General features: G+C 45.2%; 1 protein-coding gene across 3 annotated transcripts in view; it reads left to right on the plus strand.

The window, feature by feature from the left end:
* The window catches only part of Cfap61 (cilia and flagella associated protein 61), a 300,869-nt gene that overhangs the window by 117,281 nt on the left and 160,744 nt on the right, over positions 1-22,844 (plus strand). For all 3 annotated transcript variants that reach the window (XM_052722829.1, XM_052722832.1, XM_052722831.1), the window contains exons 16-17: positions 1,638-1,844; positions 5,176-5,310. In XM_052722829.1, the coding sequence (XP_052578789.1) occupies positions 1,638-1,844; positions 5,176-5,310 (342 nt within the window). The remainder of the gene's footprint in view (positions 1-1,637; positions 1,845-5,175; positions 5,311-22,844) is intronic.

Raw genomic sequence — 22,844 nt, forward strand, 5'->3', positions numbered from 1 at the left:
CATATTCTTCAGTCTCTGTTCTTGAAGCTGTGTTTTTCCATCTACATTTGGTTTGATTTTTCCTTTGGTGTGCTTGTTATTTATACTATGGTTGGATTTGTACTCAATGGCTCTCGATGGTGTGCGTTAGAGAGGCGAAGGAGGCCAGACTGCAGCAGTCCACAGTTAGCATGCATGAGCCTTGATTCCACTGTACTGCGAGCAGACAAAAGCCCATGAAGACAGAAGCAGTGTGCCCAGGATTCCCTCTCTGTGTGAACACTCGTGAGTGTGCCCAGGATTCCTTCTCCGTGTGAACACTCGTGAGTGTGCCCAGGATTCCCTCTCCGTGTGAACACTCGTGAGTGTGCCCAGGATTCCCTCTCCATGTGAACACTCATGAGTGTGCCCAGGATTCCCTCTCCCTGTGAACACTCATGAGTGTGCCCAGGATTCCCTCTCCCTGTGAACACTCGTGAGTGTGCCCAGGATTCCCTCTCCCTGTGAACACTCATGAGTCCTTTCAATTGCCTCCCATTGCATAAATCTCACACCTACCACAGGAGCAGAGTAAGGGATGCCCTGCCGGGGCTTGCTGTTCACAGCCCAGTCATGCGCTAACAGGGTAACTCTGAGATGGGACATTTCCACACTAGCAGCCTGTCTACTGACTCTCAACCTGTGCCCAGTCACTTGTGCTGGCCCACTGGTGCTCCTTGTGCCCAGAAATGTGACAAGACTGCTTTGCCAAACCTGACCAGGCAATCAAGGCTTGCCATGTTGACAGCAGCCAAAGACGTAAGGACAAATCTATTTAGCCATCTTCCATAGACATCACCAGAACAAGCACATACTTTCTGTTTTAAAAGAATCAGTAAGCCAAGCATGGCAGTGTGTGTAAACCTGTAATCCCAGCACCTGGGAGGCTGAGGCAGGGGGATCACTAGTTCTAGGCTAGCCTTTGTTACATAGTAAGTTCAAGGTGAGCTTGAGCTCCCTAGAGAGACCCGGTCTCGATAACCAAGGGCTGTGGATGTAGCTCAGGGGTAGAGGACTTGCCAAGCATGTGCAAGACTCTCAGCTCAACCCCCAGTACTGAAACCAGAATTAGAGACAGGATAATGAAGAGTGGAAGAAACACACACACTTCTCACCATTGCGCTTGAAGCAGTTTTTAAAAATCGTGTGTGTGTGTGTGTGTGTGTGTGTGTGTGTGTGTGTGTGTGTGTGTACACACGTGCATGTGTGCACGTGCACTTCTGGGTGCATATGTATGTGCATGCATGGGGAAGAAGCAAAAGGACAGCCTCGTGTGTTATTTCCCAGGAGCTGTCTGTCCACCTTGTTTTTCGAGACAGGGTCTCCAGTTGGCATGCCATTTGCTGAGTAAGCTAGGCTGGCTGGCCAGTGAGCTCCGGGAATCCTCCTGTCTCCATCTCCCCAGCACTGAGATTAAAGTACCTGCCACCACACCAGACTTTTTTTTTTTTTTTTTTTTTTTTTGCATGGGTTCTGGGGAATCAATTAGGGTCCTCATGCTTGAATGAGAAGACCTTTACCACGTAAGCGATTCCCCAGCTCCACCTTAAGTGACTTATTTATCACAGTGTGCATGCATGCAGTTTGTTTGAAACATCCTTTCTCGTCCTCTTCTCTAGGATATAGAGTACATACGATCTCATTACAACATCGAGGACTTCATCTACTTTAGCCACCACCAGCAGGAAGAGCATGGGCGCTTGCACCATTTTGCCCTGAACCCTATTTTCCGACACTACACCAAGTTTTTCCTGAAGGAGATCCTTCGATTAGGCTATAAGTCATGTCTCTACTACCCTGTATACCCACAGTCCCGGGACAGCAAGGTAAGAGGCTGGCGTGGGCTGTCCCCTCCTGCTCATAGGTGTGCACGGTGGCATCCCGTGTGCACTGCATCTTGTCAGTTCTTCTCGTGATGACTTTGACTGTAGCATGCATCTGAGTCTCCACTGGCCATATTTGATTAGGCCGTTTGCTTCACTGTGGCAAAAGTCCAGGAGGCTTCCAGTTTCTGAAACAACCAGAACCAATGTAATTAGGCAAATTTGTTGGTTTTTCTATATTGACAGAATGGCAACTGAAAATCTAGCTGTACTAGACATGAACAGCATACTACTTCTCATGGTGTGATGCCAAAATGATCCTATCATGGTCTTTGAAACAGAGAACCCTGTAGAATAAAGTAGTTTCATCCTTTACAATTGGTGTACTGTACACTGCATTCTGAATAAAATTTATAACCATTTCCATATAAATACTGGATGAAAGGCAGAGATGTACCATTCTGGTGGAACGCTGCCGTAGGGGATACCTATGTAATTCCATCTAATACTTGTTATACTTCCATAGAGTATCACAGCAATAGAGACCTAATGTGCATACGTCACATATGTCCACCCCAGATACCAGCTCATCTCCCTCCACAGCCTCCTCTTCGCCTCCTTCAGTGCTCACGAGCGTGCGTTTTACCACGCAGGCTGTACCTTTGCCTTTTCTTTCTCAAACTGTATCCTCAGTTCCCAGGAGCTACTGATACACACATGCAGACACCTTCACCTCCTCGTGTACTATAACCTGCTTGTTCCACAGTAAGTGCTATCTAGGCCAGATTCCCACGGGGTTGTTTCCTAAAAACTGGTCCCTGGGTCACTAACATTGATCCCCAACTTGGTGCGTACTCTCAAGGTGATGGGTTTCAACTACCAGGCTGAGTAGAAGTTGCTCCTTCAGTTTGGGGCCATGACCTCAAGCCTTTCCACATTCTACCAATTCCATGTTCCACACACTGTCACATTTTTTTCTCAGGGTCCATGAGGAACTAAGTGGAATTTTCAAATGCTCTTCCTTACCGAAGTATTTCTTAGACAGTCTCTAAGTGCATTAGCACGTACACTCACAATAGTTATGCCAGGGTCTCATCTTGAACAAAAGCCAGCTGGAGGGATGCCTCTGGGAAAGAAGGAAGGGAACCGTAGAAAGGAGTCTTCATGGGGTGTGGACCCTGCTTCAGGGAGGTTTTGTTTTGCTTTGGTGTTTGTTTCTCCTGTAACATGTAGCAGGACAGCAATATGATTAATGACATGGAAGATAACAGTTGTTCAGGAAAACACTGGCCCCAGACAATTTCCTTCACTTTGCGCTTGACTGAACACCAACTGTGTGACCTTCCAGGTGTGATATTAAATTCTTAGTTTCTATTTACCGTGCTGCCTGCATGTGCCAGGTCAGGGCCAAGTCCATCTGCATCCGTGGTAAAGACATCTTGGGTATTTCATTGTACCTGTGCCTGCTTACCAAGCACTGCAGAGTTAGGGTCATGCATCCTGTAAGCCAGCAAAACACATTTGGAAACAGGTTTCCTCAGTCACACTGCCGGTTGATTTACCCATATACATGTGAAACAGGAGTAAGAAGCTGTTCCAAGTCATTTGAGTGAGAATTCCCAAATTCTGCCCCAAGTTCTCTAGTAGTGAAGTTGAGTCGCCGGTATCTCACTATGGCAGTGGTTCTCTCTTGACCTCATGCAAGCACAAAAACAGGTAGTTCTCAACCTGTGGGTCATGACCCCTCAGGGGATCAAATATCAGATATCCTGCATATCAGATATTTACCCTATCATTCATAACAGTAGTAAAATTACAGTTATGAAGTAGCAACGAAAATAATGTTATGGTTGGGGTTACCCATGATATGAGGAACTGTATTACAGGGTCACAGCATTAGGGAGGTTGAGAACCACTGATGTAGACATTCACAGACAGGAAAACAACACAGGGTTTCCTGGGTTCTGATTTTCAGTAACGTGTGAAGTTAGGGTATGAGGTGCAATGGTGAAAGATTCTAGAAAGCTCTTCTGGAAACTCATAGCAATGCCCATGGCTACTTTAAAACAGTACACGAGTCTTATGCAGACCATTATATTTATTAAGATACATCTAACATTCTGCTTTACTTTTATTTTCTCTCTGACTTTAATTCAATAAATAGATACATCATTGCCAGTTTGGCTTTTCACAGTTTTACACTTGAGGGTTATACTGGCTGGATTTGTGTGTCAGCTTGACACAAGCTAGAGTCATCAGAGTAAGGAGCCTGAGTTGAGGAAATGCCTCCATGAGATCCAGCAGAAAGGCATTTTCTAATTTAGTGATCAATGGGGGAGAGCCCAGCCTATGGTGGGTGGTGCCATCCCTGGGCTTCTGGCCCTGGGTTCTATAAGAAGGTGGACTGAGCAAGCCACATGAAGCAAGCCAGTAAGCAGCACCCCTCCATGTCCTCTGCATCAGCTCCCGTCTCCAGGATCCTGCCCTGCTTGTGTTCCTGTTCTGACTTCCTTCAGTGATGAACAACAATATTGAAGTGTAAGCCAAATATACCCTTTCCTCCCCAACTTGCTTTTGGGTCCTTAACTAAGACAAAGGGTGAAATGGATTCTTGGCCCTGCGTTTATTGATTTTTTTAATTCCCAAGATTTCATAAATGTGAGTCACCATTCCCTGTCAAGCTTTAAAATGAATATTTAAAGCACTACTATAAACATTATTTATTATCTATTTTAACAAGTGTAAATCCAGTTCATAACTCAGTCATAATACAAATCAAAATCATTTGATCCTCTTCTCTTATCCCCACTTTCCAGTTTTATTCTTTCATTCTGAGACCCTCATTTCATTTTTTAAAAAAGCCCAAGTGACGTTGCCTGAGTGCTTTCACATCTGGGCTATGTTGCCCCCTGGGTGGCATTTTTATCTATGTGTGTTAAAGCAGCTTGTGCCCAACGCACGAAGGTTAACAGGACTCGAATAACACAGCTTAATGGGGTCAAATCAAGCTGATTCACGATCACTATGGAGAAGAATATTCTCCTGGGGGAAATACTTGTGCTGAAAAATCCCATAAACCAAACCACTTGTTTATCTGTCATTCCCACAGAGATAGTAATGTAATTACTCTCGTAATTATCTTCATTAGTGTCAGGCATTATCTACAATTCATTCCTCTGCTCGAAGAGTATGTTTGTTTATTTGCTGATTTTTTTTCCCTCCCCTCTCTGACTTGGCCGAGTTAAGAGTTTTGTATTTGTCAAGCAGCACGCAGACATCTGCGCTGTGTGCCTCTGACATTCTCTCCTCTAAAATAGAGATTGCTGTCTTTCAGCTTCAGAACTCCTCCGCCCACTCCCTGACATCTGCCCTTCATTACTTGGTTCCCGTGCGACCACGACGACAGATTGTCTATCCTCTGGAAAAGCTTGGCATAAACGCTCCATCAAAGGAGGTCTCCAAGGATCAGGTGGGTAGCAGGGCGGCAGGCAGGCAGAGAGGCACAGTGCCAGCTCCCGCGGGCTTGGCAGATGGGGTGGCAGCCCTGTCTTCACCGAGCAGGCTGCTTCTTAATTACAGGGAACCTGGCGCTCATACCCTTACAGGCGGCCCCCTGCAAGGGCTCCTGCAGCCTTGCCCTCAAGTGGTTATTTCACAGTAAGCCTAAAACAGTCGCCACATCCTCCTTCAGAGGATATAGCAGGGACGTCCTGTGTGTTGTCGCTGGTCCTTGGACAAATGAGTGGCCTAGAGCCATCCGCACCCCCCCCCCCAGCATATTTTTATCTTCTTTCCCTCTCCTCAGAAGAATTCCCCCTTCAATCAATTGCTTTTAAGTCAGTCAGTGGTCTTCTTGCTGTTAGGACAAAGCCGCCAGAGAAATGTCATGTTGGAGATGTTCGGTCTTAAGCTGATGTTTGTTTGTTTGGCTGGTTTTTGTTTTTAAAAACATGCTCACATAAAAACTCCTGTGGGAAGTCAAAATGTGTAACAGGCTTGTTTATTTTACTTGAGGTAAAAAACTAACCCTGGATGCCTTTATGACCAGACAAGAAAAGGGCCTGGAACCTGTGTCTGAGTGTTCATATATGTGAACACACAGCCATTTTTGGTTATTGTATTTTAAATGGAAAACATAGTCATATTCACTTGACCAACATGTATGCTTCCAGTGTTCTGGGTACTTTGAGTTTAAAAGCAAAATACCTTAGTGGCTAAAATTTGTCCTTCCTGAAAGCTAAAAACGGAAAGTGGAAGTTTAAGCATCCAAACATTAAGTCCAGGAGCTGTTCCTCAGAGTTGAGGGAGCTCCTTGGAGGGACGGTAGGAGCCCCAGCCCAGCTTTGCACAGGGTGGGGACTGCCCACCCCAGCCCAGAGGCATCAGTTCTCCAGAACTGAGGTTGTTTTAAGGATCTGACAGGATCCTTATATTGATAAAATTACAAAATTTGTATTTATTTTCTAACAATTATAAATCTACATTTGAGGAGGGACTGAAAATGAATAGCAATTTGGTTTCATTTATGTTTTAACTTTTTATAATGGAAGGTGGTAAGCAGATACAATCGTATAGAACATAGTTTCCTATCCCCCATGCCCCCACCCCCTGAGATGAGAGACCTTTCCCTTACTGGGTTTTTTTTTTTTTTTTTTCAAATTTCAATCTGTCATAGTTTTCACAAAATTAATTCCTGGAAAAATGAGATTTAAAAAACAAAGACAGATGAAATCCAAGTTCAGTTATGTTACCCTTAGATTTTGCAGAATCACTCTGTCGAATTACTACCGAAGCTTCCATTGTGCTGAGCTCTAATAGACCAGTTCACACGTGACAATTTGCAAACCTTGAGGAGCACAGAAATCTGAAGGGGCCTCGGAGTCAGCAGAGAACATACCCAGACACCAAATTCTCGGCACAAAGGAGATTTTATTACCCCTGAGGGGACACGTTGTGTATATGTGTGTGTGTGTGGGGGGGGCTGCCTCTGGATGGGACAAAGACAGCAGCAGGTGTCTCTCTCTGCAGGAGTGGATTTTGAGGAGAAAAGAGGAAAGTCTGTGTTAGGATGCGTTGGTAAGCCCTGATGGGACATGTTAGTCACTGTAGCCAAACAATGAATTCTGATTGCTGGACCTTGGGGTTTGTTAGCTGGACCTTGGTGATCAGCCTCAGAATGAGTTAGGCATAAGTGGCCAAATAAGGGAATGGACCTGAGTGGTTAGCTTTAGGAATGGAATCTATGGTTTAGCAAGGGAGAGGGAAGGGGGAAGGGAAGACCTACCCACACCGTGTTTGCAATGCTGGGGCCTGTTAGAGAGCCCTTAAAAGTCTCCATGTGCACAGCACCTGGAGACAATGGTTTTCTATTCTCGGCCAATTGGTATCTTCCTTCTCCTTACATGCTTCCCCTCCTCCAGTATCGTCTTGAAGCAGACACCAGGTAGTTATTTATTCTTAGTATCAGGGCCGACTGCACTCTAAAAATGAGACATACGGGGGCCCACCTGGAGGACCAGGGGGCCTGTTGCCTTGGGGCATCCTGGAACCAGACATCCTGCTGGGTGCAAAGAGGGCATTTTAGGGTTAGAGAAAGCGGCTACATGCTGTATCTGTCTCTGAAACAGCTTCCATAATTCTAATTAGAAGTAGGGGTGGGAAATGGGTGATCTCAGCAGACGATGCTTTGCAGCATGTGTACCAGATCCGGTAAAGATGGCATACCTTTGCACCATTGCTAACATGCCTTCACATAGACAAGGCTGGGCCAAGAGAAGGCTTTTTGCATTAGTGGTGCTCCCGTGACTTCAGCCAGTACTTTCACAGAATGAGTGGGGGTGTTCAAGCTGTCGGGAGGCACGTAGAGCTGTTGCATGGGGGCATGAGCATGTTGTTTCAAGCATGCAAGACACTCCTGCCTGTCCTCTCTGCCTGCCTCTAGGAACCTCTGGAATTGGGCCATGTTGAGATGAGGTGGAGCTCCAGGTGGAGAGAAAACATTTTGTTCAATTAAAAATGGTCCTAGTGTTATTTCTGAGGTTGGCATGATTTGAAATCATTGCTTACATTTAATAACCTTTTCCCTGCTCATGTCAGGATGTGTGACTCCTTGTCCTTGTAGAGCCCTGGCCCGTGTTGAGACACAGTGGAGAGCGATAGTTTAAACCTGGGGTCCAGGAAGAAAAGCCCTCAACGGGCCAGTGAGAAAAATGATGGTGCAGATGTTTGCTTGCTGCGTGGTGCTGTGGTGTTTACAGTGCTGGTGAATTCTGACCATCTAAGAAGTACTTCTATCATTACTGACCACATCCAATCTTGACATGTGGTTTTAGTAAGGTTAAGATTTTCTAAGGGGTTGGGAAAGTGGGTGGGCAGCATTTAGCCTGCACAGTGCCTGGAGTTAGCGCATCAGCTTTGCCTAAAATGAAGAGGTGTGAGGGTTTCAAGACCAGTGAACAGTGTCTGGGCTGGGGACCCAGCTCAGTGGAAGAGCACTTGTCTAGAGTGTAAATGGCCTTCTGCACACAAACAACACAGCAGTCACATTAAACTTGAGGAACAGTTTTGAAAATGTAAAGGTCTTAGTCAAAGGATCAGCCACGTCATAACCCACATAGAATGGGCCTAACTATTCAAAACTTGAGGTGCTGACTTGTATCATTTAAAGTTGGTTTTCTCTTTTTAAAAACATTTTAGATGAGTTCAACGATTTAAACAATTGTCTGAGATAAGTTGAACCTAATGTGGTTGTTTGGGGAGTAATTTCAATGTAGTCTGAGTACATCCCTTGCCTGAGATGAGCAATAGAATCCCCATGGTTGAACCGTGCAGGGCTGAGTAATCTCACGGAATTCCTTTTTCCCTGTAAGTCCCACGTCCCTCTGCCACATGCATCAGCTTCTACACCCTACTGGTGTCTTCTGTCTCCAGCCACTTGCTTTTCATGCCTTTTACCCTGCTTCGTGCATCTTTTAGTGGCTGTCCCCTCGCTTTCACCTAGGAAGCCGATCTTCAAGGGGGTAGATCACTCCAGGCATGAGTAATGGGATAGACCCCGTTTCATCTCAGTGGGTTGCCAATTTGAATCTAGCACAAGGCAGCTGTGATTGAGAATCATCACTGCATGGTAGGGCAGTGTGCCCTCCCCTCCCCACCCTGAGCCACAGAACTACTGCCTGGTTTGGAGGTGCACCTTCCCCGCGACTTCTCTTAATGGACAGCTCACTTCAGAGCGGGTCATAGGAAAGCATCTAAATGCATTCATCTTAATCATGCCTTCCAGAAATTGGTCCCCAACATTCACCATATTATCTCTACAACTGACCAGTAGGAATTCATGGAGAAGAGAGAAGGTGCTTCCTGGTCAAGATCATAATCCACACGATAGGCCTGGAAGAGTCTCCTTCAGTTTGCATGAGCCATCTTGGCCCATGCATTTATGTTCTAAGCTATTGTCATGGAAACTTTATTTAATGGGCCATCATATCTTACCATCACGAGTACTGTGATCCTGAGAAATACTCAAAATTTTCTTGAATTCCTTGTGCAGACAGACTAAAGATTTGAGCGAGTTGCCTTTCTTTGGAGGTCTGTGGAGAAGCATATTTTTTTTTTTCTCTCCTGCCTGAACCCTAGAGGGATTTTGAGTTGACTGTCACTACTCTTGGGGAAGTTGACAGTATATTTACAGTATATATTACAGTATATTTGTTTTCTATTTATTTCTTTTATGTGTTTGGGTGTTTTGCCTGCGTGTATGTCTGTGCACCATATGCATGCAGTACCCAAAGAAGCCAGAAGAGAGCGCTGGATCCTCTGGAGCTGGAATTACAAAGAGTTGTGAGCCTCTATGTGGGTGGTGGGGAACTGAACCCAGGTCCTCTGTAAGAGCTGTCCCCCCTGCTCCTGCCCCTTACTTAAGGTATTAATGGAGGCAGATGTGGGAGGGAGAGGATAGTAAGGGCTGGGACTCACTTTAGGATTGGACTCAAGTCTGTAGAATTCCTATGATATGATAGCTGTACTTTGTGTCCCAGGTACTGCTTCCTCTTCTGGTATCTCAATAGCAATTATTTAAAATGATGAACTCCAGAAATTCACCTTAAGAGTCACTAGCTTTTTTTTTTTAATTAGTCACAAAAGTTCTTAATGGTCTATTCTAATTATTTTATTCTTCATCTTGATTTATGGTCATCATAAAATGAATGTGTGATTTTTCCCCTCCTGAGAAAGCTTACTTGCAGAATGATCAGCTCTGAGGTTATTATTGTTTTTTCCTGGTTATTAATGAGTCTGCTGAAATCTGGACTGACTTCTTTGGAGGCCTCCATTTGGATTCTCTGTGTTTGTTTTCTCCACATCTCCCCTTGTCCTTCTGCAAGGAAAAATGGCAGTGTATCTAACCGCCCCCATCCCCACCCCCACTCCCGGAGCTAAATGTTGGCCCGCCCTTTCCTGGTATGTGATCTCAGGAAGATGTCACTGGCTGGCATTCAGTTACCCTTTGAATTGCCCCTTTTCATCTGGCTGTTCTTCCCCAGTCTAGCTATAATTACCATCTGATGGACGGTTACTGGATCCTGTTGCCCTTGGGCATCTGCTGCCTTGGGAAATTGCATTATTCTCCCAGCACCTGCTAGGTTTCCTCCAGTGTAATTGTTTCCCAGTCCCTTCCTTAAACCTGCTAACATTCACCGACAGTAGTCAGCCTTCCCTTGGTTGTAGTTGTGGTTGAAGTGTGGAGTAGGATTTTGAAAACAAACCCAAATCTACAGTTCTCTCGTCTCTCCTTGGAAGATGATTCTAAAATTGTGAGCGCATGTTTCGTTCAGCATCATCCATGTCCTGATTAACCCCCTTTCCGTCACTGCTGGGGCCTAGGTTGCTTTTACAGCCCAGTTCTCAGCCGCTTCCTACATACTCATGCTACTCCCGGGCAACACAGCTCCTTCAAACGGCGGTAAACCCTTTCCTCTATGATTTGGAGAGAAATCTGTGTAAATTCCCTCACGGACTCCCTCCTTTCCTCAAATAATAAACCTTGTATGTCATTTTCCCCAATTCTCTGACACTGCCTGGTTAAATATAACATGCTGCGTGCATGCAGACATTAGAATGGCTTGTGAACTGGCGGTTCGTCCTCGTGAGGATCTCCAGTCTTTTCTCTTAGAAAGGGATAACAGCCATCCCGCCTGTGCCTACTCTTTGCTGAGATCTGGCTAAAGGCCGTGTGCGACCATCTTCCCCACAGAGGAGTTGGTGTGTTTCAGAGTGGGGGTCACTTGAACTCTCACTCTTAGCCATGACTTGTAGACTTTATTAACTAACGTCTAAATCCGTTATCATGACCATCCTAGGAAATTGCACACAGAGAAGGAAGGATGGCACCTGGACACTGAACTTTTTAAATGCCTCCCATCTTTGACACCAGCCACTTCACCAAAACATTCCCACAAACTTGCCAGGACCCCCCTTCAGACAGTATCCGCTCCTGGTGTGAATCCTGTGCCAGCCTGACTTTGGCTGGGTGAGGCTGGGAGAAACAGGCATCTGGGTACAGGTTGCTGTGCTAGGCCTGTTTTGAGACACCAGTAGACTGAGGGTGTCTGTAATTCTCTCTGTGTTGTATCAGCATGCTGTTTCAGGCCTTTCCGAATTATAGTGGCAGCTGCTATAAAAAGAAGAAAAATATGATCCCATATGGTGGTTATGTTACAAGCTTCTCAAGATGCAGCTTTATATTGAATGGGGCTCAGCAGTGCTCTCAGCCCATCCTGGGAGTGCCTGGTGGTATACTTGGGGAGCTAGCGGCACAACAGACAAATGCTGGGTGATATTTAGGAGTTGGGCTGTGAGACGATAGTAAAATGATGAGAATAAATTGTGAAACTGACTTCAGTATCTCAGTAGCATCATCAACCAATGCCAAATCTTATCCTCATTTTGTACAATAAAAGGTGCAAGACAATCTCCCTCCAACCAAACTTTACTGTGATATAAATATAAGTTCAAGAAACATAAAGTAGATCTGTATGTGCCGCTCCCCTCCCTCCCCCCACACGCACAGACCCCTTGGTTATTTTCCCAGTTGCTATGATAAAATCCAGTGACAAAGACAGCTTAGGAAGTTTTTTCTTTTGTGGTTCTTTTGGTCACAGTTCCATCATGGTAGGGAAGTCATAGTTGGAGGAACTGCGGGTAGCTGGTTACATTGCATTTGCAACCAAGAAGCAAGAGGAATGAATGTGTGTTCAGCTGACTTTCTCCTTTTTATTCGGTCCAGAATCCCAGCCACAGGAATGGTGCCTCCCACAGTAAGCAGGTCATCCCACTTCAATTAACCTAATCAAGAAAGTCCCCCTTTGGCATGTCTAGAGGTCCATCTCCCAGGTGACTTTAGATCTCACCAGGTTGATAATTGAGGTCAGCCATCATAATGCCTTGCAAGCCCCAGGAGTGATGAAACCATCACCACTGCCTCAAGTTTTAGTATTTTTCTCTCTTACCTTTACTTCTTACTCTGAGTCTTGGACAACCACAGATCTACTTTCTGTCTCTTGAACTTGCCTGTTTTGGACACTTCATACAATGTGGTACTTTGTGACCAGCTTCTTTAACTTGGCCTGTTCTCAGAGTGCACCCACATGGTAGCATTTGTCTGTACTTTATTCCTTTTTCTTGCTGAATATTGTATTGCATGGATAATGACACATTCTATTTAATCTCCTGTTGCTAGAAATTTGAATTGTGTCTACCTTTTGGTTATTGTGAATAATTATGCTATGAAAATTTGCATTCTCCCTCTCTCCTTTCCTCCCCCCACCTCTCGTGCGTGCGTGAGTGTGTGTGTGTGTGTGTGTGTGTGCGCGCGCACGCGCGCGCGCACATGCATGCATGCACGCACGTGTATGTTTTCATTTCTTTTGACTGTATATCCTAGAAGTGGAATTGCTGGGTGGTCCATTTAGCAATCTCTCGTTTTTAGGTTAGATCTAGTATTCTGACCTCTAAAGGGTAAAGTGCGGTTCACCTTAGGACACTTGATGGTTTCCTGTACTCTGAGAGAGCTTCATATGTCACAGAGATGATGCTGCTCCTGAAGTTTCAGTTCCGTTTTTAAAAGCTTAGATATTGTTAAATACAGTTCTCTTGCTTTCACCTGTCCTGCTCACCCGGTCGTATGGGCTTCCTTTGGTCCTGAAGCAGTGTTTAGAGGAGACTGCGCTGCAAATGTCCATCTGAACTCAAAGGGAGACGGAAAGGACCTCTGTCTCTCAGCTGCCTGTGGGCCCTTTGTTCCAGTCCCTCCCCAGTGGTGGTATTACCCTTAAAAATAGTTGCCAAATTTTCCAACAGGACCCCCCAACCCACCCTGGAGGCATTCCTGGATATTGATTGGGTTCTTATCACAGCTCCTATGGTGTGGGAGGAGGCATCCTATTTCCCACAGAGCTAGCCCGAGTAACACAGAGGTTCCAGAACTCCCTGGAGACACATCGGCTGCTTGCCAAGGAGCAATGGAAGGCTGCAGCTGAGAGAGGCCTCAATGGTGCCGTGCTCTCAGGCCGGAGCTGGTGGCTTCTCTAGAGTTTGCCTTTGGGGAGGAAAAGATCAGCGGTGCCGACAGGTGGCATGGCTCTGGCTATTTTAAAATACTTGGTATAGTAAAATGGCAAAGGGAGTGATAAGAGAAGTTGACTAGAGAAGTTATATATTCCTCCTCGATTAAAAATAAGATACCATGACAAAATCAGCACAGGTTTATGGTAGGAAAACACTAGGGAAAATCAGCACCATGTTCACCCTCTGTAGACAGGCCACCTTTGTAAATATTGAGGTGTTTAGGGACCTAGGGGATGGCTCAGTCAGTAAAAAGCTTGCATGCAAGTATGAGGACCTACATTCACTCCTCAGAGCCGCCCCACCCCCAAAGCCAGGTGTGGTAGGGTGTGCTTGTGATCCCAGCAGTAGGGAGGTGGAGACAGATTTCTGGGGGTTCTCTGGCCCAGGAGTCTAGCCTGATTGTTGAGTCACAGGTTCCAGTGGGGAAAAGTCTGTTGCAGAAAACAAGGTGAAATAGTACCAGAGAACTGACATCCGAGGCTGACACGTGGCTTCCACAAGCGCACGTGCTCATGCTCCCCCACCACGAGCCTTTGCAAACGTGCAGCCACCCACCCACCACCACCAGTGTGTGTGTGTGTGTGTGTGTGTGTGTGTGTGTGTACACCTGCACACACGCACATGTGCTCGTGTGTGTGGTCAAATCATTTTCAATGAATAAAAGCCCCGGTTGAACGTGGTGTCCTGGTGTTTCGACACCCGCTTTTTCCTCGATCTGTTGTGGCTCTCTTCCTGTGCCACCTGGTAGTCTGATACAGCCAGGCAGTCCTTCTTTGGCAGGAGTTGATCCTACCCCTGATGAAGGAACCCAGTTTGCTCCGGGAGTCTTCACCCCATGCTTCTGTTAGCTTATCTCACCTTCAAGCGAGTTTGAGCAGGAAACCTGAGGTGAGGGCAGTTGGGGAATGGAGTGAGGAGGAAGCCCTCAGGACTGTGGGAACCATCCCAAGGCCTCTTGATCTTGTTCCCTGTTGACTGTGAGTACACTCACTCTGTCTGGGTTTCCTTCTGTACCCAGACACAAGGTGGGCAAGTCCGTGACTTTTCTGGTCAATTTTAGCTCATTAAAGCTCTGTGGGCCACTTCAACTCACAACACATGATCATAATTCTATAAAACGTCCAATTTTGTCTTCTGTAATGACAGAAACTCAATTTCCATGCAAAGGTCAGCCAGCCTCCCTGTCCTGCTGCTAAAGCCAGAGACCAGGAGGCTCCTCTGCTTTACCAGGCCCCTCCCACTTCAACATTTAACTGGCAGTTTTATTATTGCTTTTTTAAAGCCTGTCAGTTTCTTCCTCCTTAGGAATTTAGGAGTATTTCTGGCCTTTCTGAAAATGGGGCCAGGAGAGGAAGGAACTTGGTTGGAGACCCCCAAGCCTACTCTCCACGTGTCCTGCCCCAGGACACTCCCGGCTGTGTGGGTGGGACTCATTTCCTCATGGTGTGTTAGTGGGGTTTCTTCAGAGACCCCCTCCAGCAGTAGGGCCAGCATACATGTATTCCCAGGCAGCCTACTGGCACTCAAGCGATCTCCGCTCCTTGTTGTGGTCCTGGCAGATTCCAGACTGCAGGCTGGCCCGTCACACCCTGCCACTGGGTGTTTTCACTACCGGGTCCTTAGGTGAAGCTCTGGAATGCTTTCTGTGATTTGAGGCTAAAAGCAGAGTCATCCTACCTCTCCTCTGCATGATGGAGGCTGGGCTCTTCAGACACAGAGCAAGGCACTAGTTTAAGGAACTCTCCAGAAAGCCAGGAAGATCTTTTTTATAGCCTTCCTTTGACAGTTTTTTTTTAAAGATATCTATATATATACATATATAGATATATATATATAATTGTGTGTATGTATGTGTGAGTATATGTTACATGTGTGCACATGTGTGCACATGCCTGCAGAGGCCAGAGGACGGCATCGGCATCTCTGGAACTGGACGTAGGGGCAGCTGTGAGCCATCTGATGTAGGTGCTACCATCTCAAGCCTCTTGAGAGTAGCAGGTGCTCTCGACTGCTGAGGCATGGCCCCAGCACCAGTCCTCTGACAGTTTTATGCTGAGTGGGAGCTTTAAATGCCTTTTGGTCTGTGCCTCAGGCTCCTCCTTTTTTTCCGGATTTTTTTTTTTTTTTTTAAATGGGGGCAGTATCTTATACTATAGCTAAAGCTAGCCTGGATCTCACTATGGAACCCAGACTGGGCTCAGAGTCATGGCAACCCTCCTGCCTCACCTTCCTTTCTTCCTCCCAAGCATTGCAACCACTACATTCTCGGTCACTCAGGGCTAGTGATGGAACCCAGAACCGCACATATTTGGCAGGTTCTTAGCACTGAACTACCCTCCCAGCCCCGATTCTGATTTGGGTGGAGGGGCGGTCCTGGGGAGTGAGCTGTTGTGCTTAAGCTTCAGTGACCTCATTTGACATCTCTGCGGTGCTATACTGACACCAGGACCTATGGCTTGTCATTGTGAGCAGTTCCCTTACACTGGTCATTTAAGCTTTTAATCTGCATTTTTATCAAGAGTATTACTATGTACGTCTTCATTGCATTGGAACACTTTGGAGAAGATTTCTTTTGAATAAATTGCAGGAAATGATATTAATAGATCAAAGGTAAAGCTACCATGTTTTAAATGAAAAATCATTTTGTGATTGAAAATGAAAGCTTGCAATTCCTGACTTTGAAGGCTAATTCCCCTTGCTGGTGTGGTGTATCTAAGCAAACCATCGCCATACAGAAAATGCTCTGTCATCATTGGACAGAGATTTTCAGGGCAGATGTACATCTTGGGAAGTCTTCCATCTTTGCATTTTCCTCTAACTCAACAGTCCCCGAAGGGTGGCCCACTCAGAATCAAATGATTTTATGTCCATAGACACATCTATTTTAAAGTATAATACATCTCACTTTTAGGGTTTCATGGAAATTTTGCACGTTATAGCTTGTTAATAAATTGTACTTGAAAAACCCCTCAGAAGCTGGAAGGCCTGTGGATGGAGCTCAGGTGAATTAGAGGTCTTCTGCAGCTCAGTGGTTTCCTGAGCAGTCTGAGTTTACACATTATCATTGTTGACATGCTCATCACATCTTGAGGGAAAATAGTATTTGAGCATCACAGGCAGAAGGCTAAATGGGCCCTTGGAAGGGCCTGAGATATGGTCCCCAACCCAGGAGTGCCTATGGGGACCTGAATAAGGAAACATGGCTCACCTTCCACCAGGTGTCTCCTCATTAGAGACACAGTTTGAATCTCTCAGGGTTCAAGTGTCAGGCTGCCACCATTCCCAGAACTGAAGCTCTCATCCTGACCTTAATCATGCCTCAGACCATAGTTTCCTTAAGATCACGGATGCCATGATGGTTACTATAACCACCCTAAGGAAGAAGAAAACAAAAGGGATCACGTGAAACAGGGGTAGGGGAACAGAATAAACACCGAATGGAAACAGCATGGGAGCCATAAAGGGATTTTATTGCTACTTGTTGGACTATTGAACATGACTTGGCCATAGCACAGCAGACATGAGCCACACCCGTGCAAGTGAAACTTGGGGTAATAAACTTAAAGCGTACACTCTGCCATTGCTCCTGCTTCCTGGGCTGCTTGAACCCGGCTCCCTTTTCATGTCATCTAGTGCATTAACATTATCACCATGGTAGCCATTGCGTGTTTAGCCAGAAGGAGCTGCTTCCCAGGAGCTTGCAGCAGGCAGCACCCTCTGGTCACCTTAGCAAAGCTCCACTCACCGAACCCTCATTTCCATCACTATTTACTGATCCTTAGGCTGGTGCTTTCATGGAGTCAGAGTGAATGGTTGCTTTCAAAATGGAATCAGGCATCTTCTATTACAAGCCATCAATGAGCAGATCATAAACATGGTATGATAGCCCCACAGAACTATATTCTATAGATGGATAGTTGTTTCCTACACCAACAGGACCAATCCCCACACACCCACCAAGTGTTTGGGTACCCTTCTTAGTAAAGCTGTTATGTGCCTATCCTACCCCTTCTGTGACTTCAGTGGCTCATCGCTCCTGTCATGTCCTCAAGAAGATGGGCAGACAGAAACAGATACATGCCCCAGGCTCACTTAGTTCACCCCAAAGGAAAGAGCAGGGACTGGAGACCGAAGGACTACAGGTGGCTAGCTCCACTCTATGACAGGGCCCTGCTCATGGCCTTGCTGTTTCCCATTGCCTTCTCAATCCTAGGCAACTGTCTACTCAGCACACTGGGTACCTCCCATGATCTGTGGGTTCTGTTCTATGACAAGTGGGTGCTGCCTGATACCCAAGAAGCTTGATCACTCAATAAGCAGCCTATAGAGATCCTAGTTCCCCCAAACATGAAGAGATAGAACAGCAGTGGACAAATTACCCTGTTTCCCCTTTTCCTTGATGGCCTGCCTCTTAGAACCCACTCCATTGGATTTCAAATTCCAAAAGAGACTCAGGCCCCCAAGTCGTCATATGCTCCCTATGAGCTTTGCCTTTTTTCTGTCTCTGTCTCTCTCAACACACAAACAGCAGTCACCATCCAGACTTGGCCTTCAAGGAGTGTTTGCCGTCCTTCCTGTAAGGCACATCTCTGTGTAGTGGGTGGAATTCTATGACCTGCTACTGCCACCCTTATCCAAGTTCTCCCTGAGCCAGGTTGCTCCACCAGAAACCATCTGGGTTTGTCCCTCCCTGAGCCTCCATGACCTGTTTTTTTGTCCACACTCTACTTTGTACCTGCCCTTCATGTCTGAGGAAAACCTGCGCCAACCTGCTACCCACAGCTCACTTCGACTGGAGTTCCACATGTCCTGTCTGCACAGACTCTTTTGCCTACACAGTGGCCCTGGTAGGAGGCTTAGAATTGGGAAATTCATTGATGTCATTCATTTTGTCACTATTGGTTATGTGCTGACTGGATGGTGGGCCCTGTCCTGTGTGTTGGTGATGTGATCCTAAAAATCTTGCAAATCTCTGCCACCCAGGGCATGTGGGGGAAGTGAGCAGGAAACAGACAAACATGTTTGTTCATACAGCATGTCATGAGCATCAAGTGTATCAAGAGGAAAGCCAAGGGAAGTGGGAGCAGGTAAAATATCTCTGTGGTACATTGTGTGGTAAAGCACCGCCAAAATCCTAACATTCAGGAAGCTGAGGCAAGGGGGTTACTACTTCAATTCCAGCCCGGCCTACATAGGGAGGCTCTGTCCCAACAAACAAAACAAAGACACCAAACAAACAAACAACCTCACCCCCCCCCCCCCACACACACACCTCTGCTAATCATCACTTAAAAATAAACTGCATCTTTGGGGCAGACATAGGGGTGGTAGCTTGAAGAAACAGATGCAGTCCTTCCTGCTGACCCCTCACACAGGCACATTTCCACATACCCCATAAATGCAATGTCAGTGTTTTGGACTTTGATTTCATGATTATTTTACAAGAATTTCATTCGCAAAACCTATCAGATGCAATAATTCCAATGCACCATCTTCTCTGTGTGTTTTGTATGTCTGTGAGGTGTGTGTGTGTGTGTGTGTGTGTGTGTGTGTGTGTACATGGGAAAATGTATTTGCACATGTGTTTGCATGCCTTGGAAGCCAGAGAGATCTACATTGTCTTCCTCAATTTCTCCCCACCTTATTTTTTTATTATTTTCATATATATGAGTATTTTTTTCCCCGCATGTATGTCTGTGTACCATGTGTATGCCTGATGTCCACAGAAGCCAGAAGAAAGCATCAGATCCCCTGAGACTGGAGTTACATGCAGTTGTGAGCTTCATGTGGATCCTGGGAATTGAACCCTGGCCCTCTGAAAGAATAGTCAGTGCTCCTAACCTCCGAGCCATCTCTCCAACCCCTCTACCTTATTATTGAGACAGAGCCTCTCACTGAACCTAGAGCTTGCCAATTCAGCCAGACTGGCTGGCCACAAGCCCCTTGGATTCTCCTGTCTCTACCTCCCGGCCCTGGGATTATAGGGACCTTCTGCCATGTCTGGCTTTTTATGTGGGTTCTAGCAATACAAACTCAGGTCCCCGTGTTTGTATAGCGTGCACTTTACCCACTGAGCCGTTTCCAGGTCCCTCTAATACATTATTAAAGCAAAGCCAATCATTCTTTTCAGCCCTCCACAACTTGCTCAAAATATAGCTAGTCCTCTCTCAATACAGCTGTATAGATATGATCATAATACCCCTTGAAAGTACAACTTATTTTTTTTTAAACAGTAGGCAGGAGTGGATTAAGCCAGTAGGCTCAGATAAGAATTTAAATTTTCAGGTGTCCAGATACTTGGAAAATCATAAATAACTTATCTCCATGTCAATTGGTTGCCCGGGAATTCCTAGGGCGGATATTGTATCTGCTGAAGAAAAGAAAATTGACAAAGTAACTGCCATTTTGAAGGCTCTACTTGACAGATGTGCAGAGTATAGAAATCTATGTATTATTGAATAATTCTTTTTAATATGCCTAGGACTAAGCAATTTGTAAGCCTGTTTACATTCTCACCATCTGGGTGCATTCTGTTACCATCTGTTTCGTGTAATTATGTAATTATCAATATAAGGAAAGAATAGGTGATATAATTAACAAGAAAAACTGGTCCACACTGAAGAGAAAAAGTGGCATGCATCTGCTGAATGGCTTTTTGTTTCTTGCTCCTCATTGTTTACTGCTCTCCCCCACCAACACCCTTCAGGAGAGTTGTTTTTGTGATGATGTATGATTCATAGTTTGTCTGTCTGTCTGTCTGTCTCTCTCCCCCCCCACATACTTATGCAGAAAGCAGATTTTAAACGTATTTAGGGAACCACTGTGAAGGACACATCAGAAGCCTTCTTGGTGTTGCGTGTGATTCTTTCCCACTGGGATAGACCTGATAGTCATTTCCAGAAAATATAGCATGAACAGCTAGAGGTCTAGGAAAGTTGTAAATTAATTAGTGACAGATGGGAGGGTAGGGTGAGTGTGTGGCCTCTTATGGAACATTTGTTAGAAAACTGCTTTGGAAAAAAAATTCCCATACTTAATGCTTTTGTTTTAATGGCAAGGCTTAAGCAGTATATGCTGTTTTAAAATAGGCCAAAGAGCCCCAGTGGATTGAATTAACTTCTACATAATACCTCTAAAGTTCACCCTTGAAGAAATTTCTTTGTGTCATGGAGACTTGTGGGTACATGCATGGAACTCAGACTACTTGGCTACACAGAGAAGACCTCCTCCCTTAGTACTAAAGACAGCTGTGGAGGGATGGTAGCTGCCCAACTCTAAATATCTTCTTCAAGCCTTGGAACCAGCAGCAGACTGGTAGGTAGGTACAGTTATGAGAGATCATATTGATGTCCCAATTCCTATGACTCCTACCCTACTTCCAGCCCAACAAAAGATGGACACTCCTCATAGAGGCTGTCCAACAGCACCAGAAGCCAGGGCTATAGATACATAGTCTTGGCCAGATCTTGGATTTCCACCCCAAGACAAGAAAGAAGAGGGGACTAGGCCCTGGTTCCATTAAAATGACAGTCACTATTCAAGGTGGAAGCAGGAAGTCTCAAATTTTTCTCCACTAATTTGAAAATTCATTCAGAAACAGGACACAGATCCCAATTTCCTACTGGGTTTTCCAGAACGTTGTTCCCTGACTTCCCCTGGTCTACCTTTCAGGGTGTTCCCACCTGCTCCCTTTTTCTGGTGCATGTCTGATGGGTGATGGGTAAAATGAGAGGAAAATCCATGAGTTGCAGTCCCATCGAATTATACAGGCTTTTAAAGTGATAACTCTCACCAAAAACTTAGGCTTTTACAAGGCAGGATAGAGATCTTCTAAGTCATTTCTTTATTTGAACCCAGAACTGTCTGTCTGTCCATCTGTCATGTGTCTTATCTTTTCTCCCCCAGGCAATGCTTCACATGCACAGTCGGGCTTACCCCATGTCTTCTTTCTAGATGATAATTTTACATGTTGAGATTGGGTTGAGATTTCATTATAGAGCCCTGTCTTCAGTGGGACCCCTGGATGGCACAATTTGCGTCTGACCTTTACCAGACGAAGGAAGAACTTGCACAGGGCAGCTCTGACGTCCCCACCTACCTTGTTCCATGTCTGGCAAGCAAGTCAAGTTCCCACCAAAGCTTCTCTTTGTTCCTTTCAATCAAACACTATTATTCTTTGCTAACTCCTCCAAAGAGACAGTAACTGCTCTCCTTCCAGCTGCGTTTTTTTTCATTATTAACTTAAAGCAATGGATACCCATAAGACAAACATATAGAAGAAAATCACTGGCATGCTTGGGGACACATTTCTAAAGGAATAGGATTGGGGACAAATGCAGCTTGATACTCAAGGGATTTTGTTGCTTTTGACTTTATATTCATTTCCTTAATCCAAAATTAAAGTCATTTAATTGCAACCATAACTGATGAATTCATTAAGGTTTTTAAAGGGAAGTGTACCATTTAATCCCCAAAGAACCTTTCTTCTGCCGTTTATGGTGCTGAAAAAAGGTTTAGACAATTACTTTTTTTTCATAAAACATTTCAGTTACAATGTTTAGTATTTAACAATAGAGCACAAAGTCATTGTTCTTTGAGAGAAAATTATTTTAAAGAGCTATTTACATATACATAGTCATGTTTCACCTAAAAAATAGAAATTTTAAAAATCCTTATATTCTATACTGAAACATATTAAAAATCGTTAACGCTTAGCCTGAATGGCTTCCATTCAACCCTCAAAAGTGGCATTAATTTTTCAAGTGGTAACTGTTGCTCAAGATGCTATTGTGCCTGTGCGATAAATGTTTAATGATTTGGTAGTACATGCATGGCTTAATATCCATTATTTATTGCACCTTTGCCCGCCTGCCAAAGGTGATGACTTGAAAGCCGCGGCAGTCATGCAAACACATTTATATGAAACCAATGGCTGATAATAAATTTCCTTACTGTAAATGTCAGTGGGTTTCATGTGTTGCTGACATTACATCTTGTTTGGAAGCTGAAGGCTACACAGTTAGGGGACGCGCCAGATGGTGTCATTAACACGAATGCTGGGACTGTTTACCACTGACATGCGTGTGAGAAATTAAAAGTACGTGACCTATCTTTACACCAACCCAAGTGGGATGTTAACGGTGAGCGGGTGTTAATTATGGTACACCGTATTTGCCTCCTGCTATCCACTCCAAAGGATTTTAGGGGATTGAAAAAGGAAAAAAAAAAAAATGTGTTTGAGCAAAAGGACGAGGATTCATGTTTGATTTTGTGTTTGCAATGTGAGGCTTCCAGGAAGTCACACCTGCCATGGTGTAGGCATTAACCCTCCAGAGCAGCAGTACAGCCCCCATCAGGATATCCAGGCACAGTGAAACCTTC

The sequence above is a fragment of the Peromyscus californicus genome, unplaced genomic scaffold (genome assembly GCF_007827085.1).
Source record: "Peromyscus californicus insignis strain IS unplaced genomic scaffold, ASM782708v3 Scaffold_7__1_contigs__length_154581171, whole genome shotgun sequence".
NCBI lineage: Eukaryota > Metazoa > Chordata > Mammalia > Rodentia > Cricetidae > Peromyscus > Peromyscus californicus.